The sequence below is a fragment of the Peromyscus eremicus genome, chromosome 1 (assembly GCF_949786415.1).
Source record: "Peromyscus eremicus chromosome 1, PerEre_H2_v1, whole genome shotgun sequence".
Lineage (NCBI taxonomy): Eukaryota > Metazoa > Chordata > Mammalia > Rodentia > Cricetidae > Peromyscus > Peromyscus eremicus.
In genome coordinates this window covers 130,759,166-130,774,474 of record NC_081416.1, presented here as the reverse complement: position 1 = coordinate 130,774,474, position 15,309 = coordinate 130,759,166, and the positions used below count along the sequence as shown (strand labels likewise).

At 37.8% G+C, this 15,309-nt stretch overlaps 1 protein-coding gene across 6 annotated transcripts in view; it reads right to left on the bottom strand.

Annotated features, from left to right (window-relative positions):
- Positions 1-15,309, bottom strand: part of Mef2a (myocyte enhancer factor 2A) — a 132,764-nt gene that overhangs the window by 39,407 nt on the left and 78,048 nt on the right. For 3 of the 6 annotated variants that reach the window (XM_059273105.1, XM_059273094.1, XM_059273096.1), the window contains exon 5: positions 20-151. The exons of 2 other annotated variants lie outside the window; for them this stretch is intronic. In XM_059273105.1, coding sequence (XP_059129088.1) covers positions 20-151 — 132 coding nt within the window. Of the gene's footprint in view, positions 1-19; positions 152-5,272; positions 5,355-15,309 lie in introns of those variants that run through there. One more of the 6 variants, XM_059273098.1, reaches the window with a different exon arrangement.

The following is a 15,309-nucleotide window of genomic DNA, read 5'->3' as shown; positions in this document are numbered from 1 at the left end:
GTAAAGTGAAAGTACTTACAGGGCCTCGCTTGAAAATAAAATCACTATCTTCATTTAGTTTGCTGAATCTGTCCTCCGAGAGTGGACTGTGCTCAAAGTAATCGTCAGCATCAGGGCTCTCACAACCATTAAGGCCTTTCTTTCTTAACGTCTGAAATACAATTGGAAAATTCACACAAAAAGAATACTAACTTTCCATGAGTTCTTTGTAAAATGTGTTACGAGAGCACAGGTCGAATAAACGGCATTATTTAAGAGCCACTGAATGATGATTATCAAATGACTACAAATATACTACATTCTCCAAGTAACACAAGCCTAAGACAGGAGCAAACTGAGCTCTCCCACTGCACATTAAGAAACAAGGAGGATTTGCTTGTTTGGACTCTTGCTTTTCAAAGTGTTTAGAGGATACTAAAATCACTTCATGTTCAGAGACACAGCTAGACTATGGTTAGTAAAGTTAGTAAGAATCTAACAAGAATCTATCAAAATGATATGCTGAGAAATTACAGGATCTTTATGCTCAGGTCATGTCTGCCATTTTATCTACTGGTATTCCTTTCTATCGGGATTTATCCTATTCATTAGGAATTAGCCCAGAATCCAAATAATTTACTGTTAATTTGTTCTCTTCTATACTATCAATTTCCCACATATTCTTAAAACATAAAAACTTCAAACCAATGTTTATTTATCAACAATGAGTCTTTCCTATGTATGATGAATGTCAACATTCTCAGTGACTTTATATATATTAAAACTCTGTAGTGAAAAGTTACTCAGAATACATCCCCTCTCTCCTTTGCTAGCTTTGTCTCTACAGTCCCTTCAGTTTGCTTTAATCTAGAGTTGATTTATTAGATAACTTTCTTGAGTGTCTATGAAGTATTCCCCTGGACCACACTGATTGTTTTTCTTACTCTGAAGTAAAAATATAATAGATGGTTAGTTTTCTCATTTCTAAGAAAAGGCCATCATAAAATAAGATCTAATTTTTAAAAGAATAAAAGCCCTAAGGGCTTAAAGATAATAGACTACCAATTTACCTTCAGCATGTTTAATTCCATTTTTAAACTTCTGATGCATCTCACTGAGTTTAAGGCAGAGCTGCTGACAACTCCAGGCAGTTTTGACCATGCTGAGTTCCCGCACAACCAAAAGCAGCACTAGAGATCAACGTCCCGAATATACCCGCCACTTTTGGAGCAGAAACAAGCATGGTCAAAGAGCTAGGCCAGAAATGTCACCAGTAAGGGATTAACTCAGATGTCAATGATCTTGGTACCCTGCCAAACTTGATTTGCAATGACTATGGAAATTTGTTTTATTCCTATTTTTCCTGGAAGTATAATGTATCCACAGAACATTATAATTTGAGAGCTTATCCTTACATTTCTTCAAATGATTCTGAAATTTCACCTTATTCAGTATGGCTTATCTTTACATACTAAAGATTATACACTAGGCACACTAGCCTTTCCAAATGCTTCTCATATGTTAGGAATTCTATACACAACTCTTGAAACTCATTAAAATACAACCATTAAACATAAGCATGTTACAAACACCACATTTATTCCCCCAGTGGCCTTAAGCTCCATAGACTCACAGTCTAACTATTACATGTACATTTATGTGTACTTGGCCAAAAAAGGTCCTGTTGTCCAATTATCCTCACCATCCATGGCAGCAAGTTCTACTTGCCAAATTTCTAAAGTTGTCATCAGTAGTGAAAATATTAACATAAGAAATGGAACGTACTGAACCCTTAAAATCTACACAGCTCTAGGAAAAGAACAAGTACAGTGGGCATCTATACATAAATCTAATCATGAAATTGATCATTTAACTTTAAATCTCTCAATACTTTCCCACAGTTTTCATGTATCTTAAAGAGTACGTAATTCTGGGCTGGGGAAACAGCTCAGTTGCTGAAGTGCTTACTACACAAGCTGACAACTTACTCATCTCTTGAAAATGTTGAGTGTAGTGGTTCATGCCTCTAATGTTAGCCTTGAGGCAGCAGAGACAGGAGGACGCCTAGGGCTTATAGGCTCAGTAAGAGACTCTGTCTCAAAAAAATAAGACAGAGAAGCAACCAAGAAAGACACTAACCTCTGGTCTTCAAAGGTGTACACACACACACACACACACACACACACACACACACACACATACACACACACACACACACACACACACACACACACCCCAATTCGGCCTTGCTCTTCTTTGTAGATTGAATTGTTTATCAATCACTGAGTTTTCTACAAACAGCAACTACAAAGTATGTATCTCATAGCATTTTTAAATATACAGTACAAAACAACACAACTCTGCTTTAAAATTACTTGTAGTTTTTAATTCTATGAAAGAAGGTTTAAGCCTATTGGTACTTATGAGGAAGTAAAGTGCTGTAGCATCTCAGCTCTGCAAGCCTTCATTTCAGATGGGTTTCTGCCACAAGAAAGGAATTTAAGAGGCAGCGTCAGCTGTGTAGATAATAAGCTAATACAGCTCTGTCTGACAGCCAACTCTGCTCCTTATCACCAAGCAGGAAGAGTGCTTCTGAGGACCCCACTACCATAAAAAGACTCTTTCTCCCTTTATCATTACCAAAGGCAGAGCAGTAAAGGTTCTCCCCTGTCTTTGGTACTAACAAGTGGAATGCTGCAATCTACTAACAAGGCCAGGCAAGGCACGAAGAGGCCAGCCAGCTTCAGTGTTCTCACCAGCTTCCACAGCACTTGCTCTCCACAGTGCTAGTGGAGAGCAGAACTGGGGCTGGAATCTACTTTTCCCGTTGGTCAGTCTACTTTCCATTATGCTGTATTCCTTCAGCTGTTCAACAACCGCAATACTCAACCAATCAAAGTGACAACAGATAGAGGCTTGTGATCTGCTACCATTTAACTGCCGAGAGGACACTGACTGTGTGTGTGCAGTTGTAGGCATGTCATCACATTTCTTCCTCAGTCCTTCCAGGATCCTAGTCACATCTACCTCAGTAAGTAGGTGGTGGTCAGGCTTTGTCTTCTTTGAATTTTAAAGCCTTAGTTTTAGGATTGTAGGTTTCACTTCAGGAATTGTAAAAACAGTAGTAATACTTCTTTCCTACCCTGTCCCTCTTAATATTTTCTCTTTAACTCTTCATACTAAATTACAGAAAATACCTTCATTCAGTCCAGAACTTCTCTCTGTAGCTATGAGAAATCCACTACCACCATGTATATTGAGTTATTTTGGTTTTTGCATTCTCAATGTCTAAAAGCATTTAATGCTTTTCAATTTTTCTGTCATTTTTTTTTTATAAATTCCTATTTCTTGAAGATATTCTCAAATTTGCCTTTTATTCCCTAAAAGAAAGTATGTGTAATCTGAAATAGCTGGAAGGCAGTCTGCATCTCTCTACCTGTTCACTAACTGCGCCTTACATTCTTGTCTCAGACAAGGTCTCATACTTCAGGCCAGCCTTGAATTTTTGATCTTCCTGTCTCCATCTCTCAAGTAATGGGATTATAGGTAGGTCTACAGGCTGGTATCACCATGGTAAAATTTGTCTTGTATTTCTGCATGCTTGGTCATCTTTCTATGATGCTCAATAATTCTGAAAGGTTATTAGATTCAGAAACACAGGAGAAGGTGTCACTCTTCAAATAGAAAATAAATTTGCTTCTCTGATACAGGAGCTTTCTTAGACTTTTTATATTATAAAATTTTAGCCTGAAATCCCATCTAATGCTGACATTTGGTTTATAAACTCTCAAACATAAATTCTCTTCGTCCTTTCTTTTCATTAAAGAACTTTGTAAGGATTCTGTCCTTATTACATCATCAGCCTGCGAAGGCGCCCCAGCCTAAAAAGTGGTCTTGCCCTGCCACGCGCTCTCTCGGTATTCTCTCTGTACTTCCCCTCCGCACAGTCTCTCTGTCTCTCTGTCTCTGTTTCTCTCCTTCCTCCTAATAAAGCTCTAAAAAGGTAACCATGGCTCGTGATTCTTCCGCCCCCCTAGCATCCAGCGCTCTCTTCCGCCGCGGCCAGCCACGAGCACCAGCACCGCACCACACTCCTTCACTCTTGGTGTAATTCATTGGGAATGAAGAGGAGAAAGCAGGAGACAATTCCGAAGGCCCCAGTTTTATGTGAAGGGTAATGCATTAGACTCATCAACTTAAAAATAAATGGTAGTGTTCGCCTTGCATCTGCATCTATGAGAACCTGGCATTCTGCTTTTCAACAGTTGTATAGAGATGGGTACATGACTCAGGGTAGCCAGAACCTTAACCTCTTTACTCTATGTTCTTGGCATCCCTGAGATTTTGGCGTGGCATAGTCTTTCAGATCTCTTTTGACACCATAAAAACATTTTTATTAATAGTTTGGGTAGTGTTTTTGTCTTCAATGGGAGAATTAGTCCAGATACCCTGTCCCTGAAAATACTGAATTTTTTAGAAAAATGAAGCATCTTCTCATGAAAACCAAATGCAGTTCTTTGTTGATGTTTTTACTATGTTTTTTTCAGTTAGATATAAACCAGAATTTTGTAGCTTTTAAAAATTAAATGCAGAACTTACCATATAACTCAGGAAATTCCACTCCTAGTCAGACATCAAGAGAAATGAAAACATATGCCCATACAAAAAAGTTCGTACAAACTTCAAAGCAGCAGATGAACTATTAGTCTCCCATAGGGAAAGTCCTGATACATGCTACAATTTAGCTTTGAAAACATCAATGTAAATGAAAGAAGTCACAAAAGATGATATATTGTATGACATTATTTAAATGAAATGCCCAAACAGTCAAGTTAGTTGGCATAGAAAAACAGATTAGTGAATTAGTCTTAAGTATGCTTAAATATTTTGATAAATAATTAAAATATGCACTCAATTTTATTAACAGTGAAGGAGGTCTGGACAATGATTTAGAGATACCAGGTAGTATAAGAGTACTTCATATAAGTTATTAAAAGCTTTAGAAACATTGAATATGATCGTGAATAATTATCACATTGGAATTTATACCTACTGAATACTATAACTAAAGATATGGAGATGACCAGTCAACAGGACCATATATGAAGACAACGTTCTTAGATTTTGAAAGAAAACTAAGGAAAACAATTTCCCTATTTGATGTAACTCTAGAATAGTAGCCTTTTACTCAGATGAATATATTTTAAAGCTATACATTTCTCTTAAAATGCTGGTTATCTGCTGTCAGGTTAATATTCTACAACAATAGCGTGACTATCAATATTTTAAATACCTCTTAGGGGTGTCCAGAGTGTACCAGACAAGTGTCACTGCCTTATGAGCTCTGACCCACTGCATTCTCTAGCCCCACACTCTAGCATTTTTGTGTCACATATGTGGGGATATCCATTCTAAGAACTCCAATATGTTCTACTAGATATATATCTACTACTATATAACTACCATGTTGTCTGGATTCCTGTTAAACCACCTCCCAATGGTGGGACATCTGGCTAGAAAATACTCATCACCACATTTCAGCCTCTCTCCACTACCATGACTAGTATACTTGGAAGTGGAATGCGGGGGAAGCATGTGTTCAAAATCAGGACAACTAAGTAATTTTAGAAAACTTGCAGAGAAGTATTTGTCCTGACTTATCTTGACACTTAACACTGGTGCACAATTAGTCACTGACCAATGTGAGATTACCTATCTGGAACTCAGCAAGATTAAAAATTTATTCTCTCAGGTGTACTAGCCTATTTCTGGAATACAACAACTACATGTGGTTACCACATTGGCCAGCCCAGATAATGTTTCCATCAGGTCTGTTAGACAGTCCTGCCTATGACAATCATATGTGCATATGAGGCCTGAAACTGCCTTTGCCAACATGAAGAGGCAAGCAGGAGGACAAAGCTGATGCATGAGCAGGGCAGAGCCCTAGCCTGCTTCAACAAAGCCTAAAGTCTAGCATACTGCTGAAGTTTCTGTTGTACGATATAAAAATATTCCCACTTTTTAAAGAGCAATTTTAGTTGTGTCTTCTCCTGTTTTTAACTAGAGGTAGCATAACTAATATGGTATTGTTTTCAAAATGCTTTTCAAAATACATTACTTCAGTTGACAGTTAAAGCTCATGAGATTTATAACTTTAATACTTTTCTCCCTTATCTTATTAAACACTGAGCTTAGTAACTGTTAAAACTCAATAAATGATTGGAATATCAAAATATGTTAGTCAGAATGCTAAATACAAAAATTTACTTTAAATTAGTAACAAATGAAAGATCAAATACAGTTTAAAAGCTTAAACTGAAACATCTTCACTAAGTGCCTACTCATGGAAAGCATTATTTTCTACTATCTTACATTGGTAAGATACGTTTAAATATGTCAACTGTACACATGTAGCAAATACTGATATAACTTTTAATTATTATACAATAATTCTACATGAATACTAATGACATTAAAAATTTAAAGTGATTTCTAAATTCCTGTACAAATACTAGCTGTTGATCCTCTGTTCCTTTTGCAAGAATGTACACATTTTAAAAGTTTTCATGGTAGATTCTGGAAATAACAATTTAAACCTAAAAAAAATGTAAAAAGAAAAATTCTACAAAAACAAAGCACTGCAGGAAAATATTTCCACTGAATTACAAAAGGTATTAAGAGGTAATTCTAACATGCAAAATTCGCCTGTTATAGTCAAGAAGGCTTACACACAGTGCATTTACTTATGTACTAAGTTTTACAAACTGCTACCCTTTAAAAATAATACAAAAAGTTTACTGTCAGATGTTTTATTGTATAATAATGAAAACTACAAGAAACATCTTTTTGTCTGAATATACAACTTCCTGATCCATCTCTTAACCACTGAGTGAGATTCTTCACAGAATGCCCTTAGGATACATGTTAAAATAATTGAGTTAGCCAAACAAAAAAAAAACCCTAAAAATTATGTTATGCATTTATATTTTAATGTATCCAAATCTTATTCTATCATTTGTAATTTGTATAGGTATAGAGCTAGTGTATAAAATAAAGACAGAGCTAATCTACACAAGAAAAGACACATTCCTTCCTACATAATCAAGGCACTAAATAACGTTTCAGAACTGAGCCACAATATAATTTAAAATATGAAAACCGTATCACTTTTATGTATTTGAAGGGCTAGGTTTCAAAAACTGTATGTCTGTACAGCCAATTATGTAAAAGAACTGAAATACCATCTAAACTACATTTAAACTACATTTTATAGGCACACAGACATGTCCACCTGTGCCCATGAGCTGCATAGTCAAGGACAGTTGTGAATGTAGCCCAACACAAAATCTTAAGCTTACTTTAAAAAGTGAGTTTTTTTCTGCAATTTAGGGGAGGTGAGTTGTCTAATGTCAAATGATTCTCAAGAGTGAATTTTATAGATGTCATTTCTGCAACATCAAACGGTTAGACACACCTATCAGGGAGCTCAAATGATCTTCTAGTTCTAGAAGCAGTATAATATATGCTGATAAATAATATTTGGTGGGAAACATCAGTCTAGAGTCCTTGCAACTTCAATGAGGAGTACACAACAAAAATAATTCAGTTTTAAGATAATAAAATAGCCAACAATATCTTGTTAGGATAATGACAGCAAAGTGGCCATTTAACATTATAGTCACAATATATGTGACATGCAGTATGATAAATACCAGTGTAATAAATTGAAAATACAGAAATAATACTACATTCACTATTTTTTACCCTTTTCTGTCTTTTTCTGCACTCCCCTTTTAAAGTAAACCTGCAATTCGGACACGCTTGTCCCCAGAGAAGCCCACGCTGCGCAGCCCAGACAGCTACTCTATGCACTGCTTCAGTGGCTAGCCAGACCTCCCAGATAAGGACAGCCTTACACCAGTCAGGAGGATCTGGTTTGCTTCTCGGGTCTGAGTTATCTCCCTGTTAACACCAGACTTCAGCTATACTTAGCTCCTATCAACTTAAAATAAAGTGCCAACTACATTTCCCTAACTTCCATCTAAACTGCCTTCTTGACCTAGAGCATGCCTTTTCTCTCTCTCTCTTTTTTTAAACCCCATTTCCTTCTCCAAGCATATTCTGTAAAGTACCAGTAATGGGATCACCCTCACAGCAAATGTTCTCTGACCATTCTTCCAGTGCTCTTTATCTCCTCTTCTAACCTTGAAAAAGATTCCACTAACACATTGTAGACCTTCCAGAGAAGAAGTAAAGCACATTTTACATGATTAAAACTTAAAATGTTCATTCTGACACACGTGAACATAAAAAGAACACAGATATTAATCAGCAATCACAAAAACATGTCTTATGGAAATGTGAGTTCTATTACAAAGTGATGCTTCACACTTTTCCTCCCATGAACTCTCATTTATGTATCAACATTAGTCTCTCATGGAGTAAATATAACCTCAAGAAAAAACACATTTAGAGATGTACAGTTCCTTATAAAAAGCAAACAACTAAGAGCCAATAACTGGCCGGGCAGTGCTGGCGCACGCCTTTAATCTCAGCACTTAGGAGGTAGAGTCAGGTGGATCTCTGTGAGTTTGGGGCCAGCCTGGTCTACAAAGTGAGTTCCAGGACACCCAGGGCTACATAGAGAAACTCTGTCTCAAAAAAACTAAATAAATAAATTGCCAATAACTGTATCATAAACAATAATTTGAACAGATATCAAATAAGAACAGTAAAGTTGGAATTGCAAGAACTATGGTGAGCGCTGCTGTGTGAGGTGGTGGTGCAGCGACATGGGAAGGAGGAGGCTGCAGAGAGTGTGCCTCACCCTGTGAGTCATCATCCTGCTGCTTCAGGCTCTGGAAGGAATAAAAGAGAAGGCAGGGGCTGAGGTGGAGGGAAGCTTTGTCTTGTCTGCAGGTGCCTCATTATTTCCCCTTTCCCTGCACTCCAACTGCAGCCCTGTGAAACATTAGGCAAGCCACTGAAATACTCTTCTGTCTGTCCCATTTCTCATCTACACTGTGAGGAGGTGGAGGTGGGTGAGGGGCTAGTGGCTCCCAAAGCCTCTTTGGGAACAGTGTTATTAGACTTGCAGAAAATCCAAATGGAATCATGTCCAACACTGCTATATGGTCCACACCAGATGATCCTTGGAGACAGAGCTATTGAACAATTTTCTTTTTTGCTCACTTAAGGCCTTTGAAAGATGTGGTCAGGCCGGGCGGTGGTAGCGCACGCCTTTAATCCCAGCACTCGGGAGGCAGAGCCAGGCGGATCTCTCTGAGTTCGAGGCCAGCCTGGTCTCCAAAGCGAGTTCCAGGAAAGGCGCAAAGCTACACAGAGAAACCCTGTCTCGAAAAACCACAAAAAAAAAAAAAAAAAAAAGAAAGATGTGGTCACAACCCCAAGTGGAGTAAATGAATGTGGAATTTGTAAAACAATAAAAAATAAAAATAAATGGCAAAATAAAAAGTTTATGAACATGCAAGGACTCAAAATTAATTTAATACAAACATGTAAGCTGCACACAGTGATGTACACCTGTAACTCCAGCACTTGGAAGGTGCAGATAGGAGGATCAGAAGTCAAGAGTAGCCTCTGCTACAAAGAGAACTCAAAGCTAGCCTGGACTATAGAAAACTGCCTCAGACACTCAAAACCAAACCAAAGCATAAACTGCTTCTCTGCAAATATGGGGATAGTAGTTGAGATCTCCAGCATTCACATTAAAAGGTGGGCGAGTGCAGGCTGAGTTCTGAACACACCCTCTGCACTGGGCATGCCATCACACCATGGAACACCAGCTAATGCTGCCTGAATCATTCCTGTTACTTAAGACTGCTGTCCACTATGAAGTGCAGTGTTTTGATTACACATGCAAAGTTTTCTGAACTTACAGAAACATAATAATTCATGGAAAAACAGTATTTTTTCTACTGCTATTAGTTACATTTATCAAATCAGTGTGTTTTTGGATTATCCTATGTAAGAATGGTGAAGAATTGCTGCTTGAGCTGCTAGCTCACGCATGCACGCACATAGGCACGCCAATTGTATCATGAAGTTTGACAAGATTAGGACACAATTTCTAATTTCTGAAATAGCCCTTATCATAGTTCTGCTGTTTGGTATTTCATATTTACTTGAAGTAGCATTTCTGGCACAGTTGATTATAAAATCAAAATATCAATCAATTGCAAAATTCTCTAGATTCTGCAGTATTATAAATTCAAATTTAATTCTTTATATAATGGCAACTTATACCAATATTTGGTATACTATTTTAAACTTTGCTCGAAAAGGTTTCTTAAAATTATGACTCATGCTTGCTCACTGCCTGAAATTAATTCAGGGTATATTTTGAGGGATAAAATGTTTGAAAAAGCTTGATAATAACTGTCAAAAAAGTGTGTTCACTTCAAGCTGTTAGCTTACAATTCCACTTAGAACAAGTAAACCAAGATTTTTTAGACCTCATCTCCAATGTTCTTTTAAGTCTGGTAGGGGCACATAATACTACATTTCTGAAAAAGTTCTCTGGTGATTTATACTGACAGTCAGGTTATCAAATTTGAGAAGTACTGGTTTTAAATAATGTATTCCTGGCACAATCACTTTTATTACCATCTTTTAAAAAGATTTCTCTTATTATTTATTCATTTGTCAAAGCCCCTAGAACCAGAGTTACAGACAGTTGTGAGGCGCCATGTTGGTGCTGGAAATCAAACCCAGGTCTCCTGGAAAAGCAGCTTTAACTGCTGAGCCATCTCTCCAGCCCTTTTTTATTTTCTAATTGATAGATGCATTGTATAGTGATTCTCTATTTTTTATTTAATGTATTGGTTTCAGTTTGCTGTGTAATTTGAATGTAGGAATATTTTCATGGCTGGGGAAATACAGCTCTGGGAAAATGACTTGCTGTAGCATTCACAGTGACAGGTGGGCGGGTACAATCCCAGCCTGTAATCTCTGTGCTGGGGAGGGAGAGACAGGGGATCTACACAGCAAGCTGTCAGCTAGACAAAATGGACTGAGTGAGAAACTTTGAGTGAGAAACCTTGGTTGAGTGCAAAACCTTGCCTTGGTAAATAAAAAAGAACAACCAAGGAAGACCCCCTCAATGTCAACTTCTGGTATTCTCATATGCAACCATAAACATGAACACACACCTATATGCCTACACACATGTAAGCACAAATACACATTTTAGAAATCAAACTATCATCCTCTTATTCCCTTTATCACCAGTGCCTCAGTGTCCTCAGCTGTCTATCAGGGACAACAATATGGACTCTAAGATAGCACAATGGAACAGTGAGTCTCTCAGTCCAGGGGATCAAGTGATGGCTCACCAGGTAAAGAGCGTGTCATGCAAGCATCAAGAACTGAGTTTGCATTCCCATCACCATGCAAATAACTCCAGAGAAGGGGTGGCCGGAATACGGGAGACAGGCAGATTTCAGCCACTCTGGCCCATCACTGAGTTCCACCTTCAGTGAAGAGACCTTGTCTCAAAAAACAGGTTGACAATAATAGAGGTAGACATCCATATCAGCCTCTGGCTCCATACACATGCATACATGTACATATAACCATGAGCACATGCATACACCACACATACAAAATAAGTGTATCAGACTAATTTTAATAAATGTTGTCTATTATTCTTACTGCAATTATCTTAATTGTCTGTTAATCACTAAAGAAAGCAATTATGGTTACTAATGCTATACTAATGTTATTGATGATACGCATAAAACGAATCTATGGTGAAATGTTTCAGAGCTTCACTGGAGTCAGTAAACCAGGAAGCAAAGGATCCAGCTCTAATCTTCAGTTATACTACTCACTCACTACATTATGGACAAAGTCATTCTACCTGAGTCCCAATTTCTCCCTAAAAATCTGTGCACTGGGTGTGATGGGTAAATGAGATGCAAGTGGGTCTCGGTCTCTTCTTCTCTTCCTCCCGCCCTTCCTCCCTCCCTCCCTCCCTCCCTCCAACTGCCATGGTACTCCAGGTGAGGGGGGTGACAACAACAACCACCACCCTCTATTTGGGAATGGTGTGTAAGACATAAACAAGAAAGAGAAATAGCCATGCCCCTCTAGTTTGATTCTTAATGAGCACAATAATCTATATGACCATATATACTATGTACCGAACGTTCTCATATGACCCTATATCAGTATTTAAAAAATATTACAAACAGGATATTTAATACAAGGATTTCTGAAAAAGGTGGGGGAAAATGGATTTAAAAAAAAACCAGAAGTTACTTAAGTAGCAGCTGCTAAAATCCTCACTTCATCCCTGTAAGTATAATTATTCTGAGGCACAACTCTAAAGCTTACACTGTTTCTAGACCTGCATTTATGCAATTTATCCAAACATGCATGTGTATGAATACTGATGACTATGTGTGTTGGTCATTTTAACTTCCAGATTTATATATTCTAAGACAAGTTAATCTGCTTACAGTTATTCAGATTTTCATAGTAGTTGGTGCTCACCCTGTACAATATTAATTTTGCAGTATTCTCAGAAAGCATATCTGCTCTCACCCCAGGAACTTAATACATATAATTTTATGTAGCAATATGCAGGTGTGGCTAACAGCACCATGTGTCCATCCTTCTTTCCATAGTAATCTCAAAAGGACTCGTGTGTTAAGGATGCAACAGAACAGAATGCATCTATAGTAGATTACTTATAAATGTTTACACCTATTTGTTTATTTTCCCACATAAGATAGCCAAGGAATCTGAAACCTCATTATCAATATTGTTAGAAGTTTATTTATAGAATTTTTTTTAAATTTGTTTGTTTGTTTGTTTTTCAAGACAGGGTTTCTCTGTGTAGCTTTGGGCCTTTCCTGGAACTCACTCTGCAGCCCAGGCTGGCCTCAAACTCACAGAGATCCGCCTGGCTCTGCCTCCCAAGTGCTGGGATTAAATGCACGCACCACCAACGCCTGGTTATAAGATGTAACTCTGTGGTTTTAAAAACCACAGTATTCTTGTGGTTCAAATTAGAAATTTCTAAGTACCAGCTCCTCGCAGAGCCTGCAGCACAGAAGACCCTCAAATGCCCTGGACACATGAGTAAATGAACACAAAGTGCCTGCCTACAACTACAAGTGCTTGAAAGGAAACTGTATGAAAAGGAAATCAATGACAACAACAACAAAAAAACATACATTATTATTAAAATTTCCTCAAGGGAGATACTTGCAAAGTTCTTTGAGTCTGGGTCATTAGAAGGTCTCTGTCATTACTGTTATGTGTAAACTTAAGTTTGGTCCACAATAATCCTTACAGATGCATCAATATGAACTGAGCTCATGCATATATACTACTAGCAAGGACACACTGCATCGTCTTTTGAGGTGAAAGGAGGCCTACCTGGATGTAAACCCCAAACCTGTAAGGCAGGTCTCCTTCCACTTATAAAGATGACTCAGACTCGCTGGTAAGATTTAATATACAGTGAGATTAGACTAGGACGCAGCTCAGGTGGTCAAGTGTTTACCTAGCATGCACGAGGCCCTGAGTTTGATCTTCAGCAGCATCAACAGGGTGTGGGGATGCACACTAATAATCTCAGCACTAAGGAGATGAAAGCAGAAGAACTAGTCACTCTCATCTAGTTGGAGGCCAGACTAGCATACCTAAGGCCTTATCTAAAAGGAGACAAAGAATTAAGCCCACCAATAAAGTCTTAAACTTTATCCTACCACAACAAATCAATAATGTTGATAATATAGTTACTCCTATATACTATAAAATTATAACTTACAGAGAACTAAGGCTCATGTTGGCTTACATCTTAAAAAAAAAAAAACTAAAACAAAACAAAAAAACATCAAAATCCCAACGGGTAAAGGCTGAAGACATAACTTAAAGGTTAAGAGCACTTAGTGCTCTTGCAGAGCACCTGGGTTTGGTGCCCAGCAACTACATGGTAGCTTACAACCATCTGTGACTCCAATTCCAGGATTGCACACATGTGGTGCATATAAATTCATGCAAGCACACATATATGTGCGCGCAAGTGCACACACACACACACACACACACACACACATGAATACACACACAAATACATTCTCTCTCATTCATTCTCATTCTCTCTCTCTCTCTCTCTCTCTCTCTCTCTCTCTCTCTCTCTCTCTCTCTCTCTCTCTCTCTTTCTGTGTCTCTGTCTCTGTCTCTCTCCAAAAAAAAAAATCCCAATGAGTAACTGAACTGCCAAGATCACTCATATTGAATATACTGAAGCAGACTGGGACATAGGAGACTGCTAAAAATGTTTGGGATTTACTCTCTTACACTTTGACTGCTGACCACAACAGAGATGAAGACTGAGGTAGTCTGAAAATTCTGAGAAGTTTAAACCAGATTATATTCTTCACATTCTCTAAAGATGTTAGCTTTAGGCTGTGCGAAGTGCCCTCAGTTTCCAGAGGCCAAGAACAACACTGCTGCAGTGAAAGAGCAGAGCAGTTAGGATCAAGAGGGTGACTGCTTTCTACAGTGAGAGTGGCCAGCACACCTACTTGGTCATAATTCTACTCCTTCGTTCAGTGAAAGGTGGTAAAACTTTTGATAAAACTTACAGATGTTTAAAAATGAAAAACCATTTGAAACATATTAGGGAAATTCAAGTAAATTTAGAGTCTCTGGCAAACTTACTAAGATGATCTACTTTACCAAATTATAATACAAAATGTGCTCTTGAAGTCTAATAGGGAAAACTATATAAGATAATTTGTGTTTCAAATAAGTTCTAAGATAGAACATATGTGCTGAGTAACAGTAATTGGTAAAAGGACATAAACATAATTGTATTAAAGAGTGTTTCTAAAGACATGGTCATATCAAAGTGATTAACAAAAGCAAAATAAAAAACTGGACCAAGCGATGGTAGCACATGCCTTTAATCCTAGTACTCGGGAGGCAGATGCAGGTGGATTTAGGCCAGCCTGGTCTACAGAGTTCCAGGACAGCCAAGGCTACACAGAGAAACCCTGTCTCCAGAAAAACAACAACAACAACAAAAACCTTCAAACCCCTTTCATGGGAGGTTCAAAGCAGTGAGTCCTTAAACAAATTGGGGTAAATTGGTCATAGCTGTAATTATGCTATGCTTTTACTTCTCACTGGAAACAATTCATTAATAACTATAAAGTAATATGTTACTTTTTAAAATAAGGAGATGTTTTTCCCCTCAGCAACAAATTAAATCACTATCCAAAAAAGAACCCAAAATGCAGGAAGATTCAGGGGAAAAATTAAATGCATTTTCATAACTATATTATTATG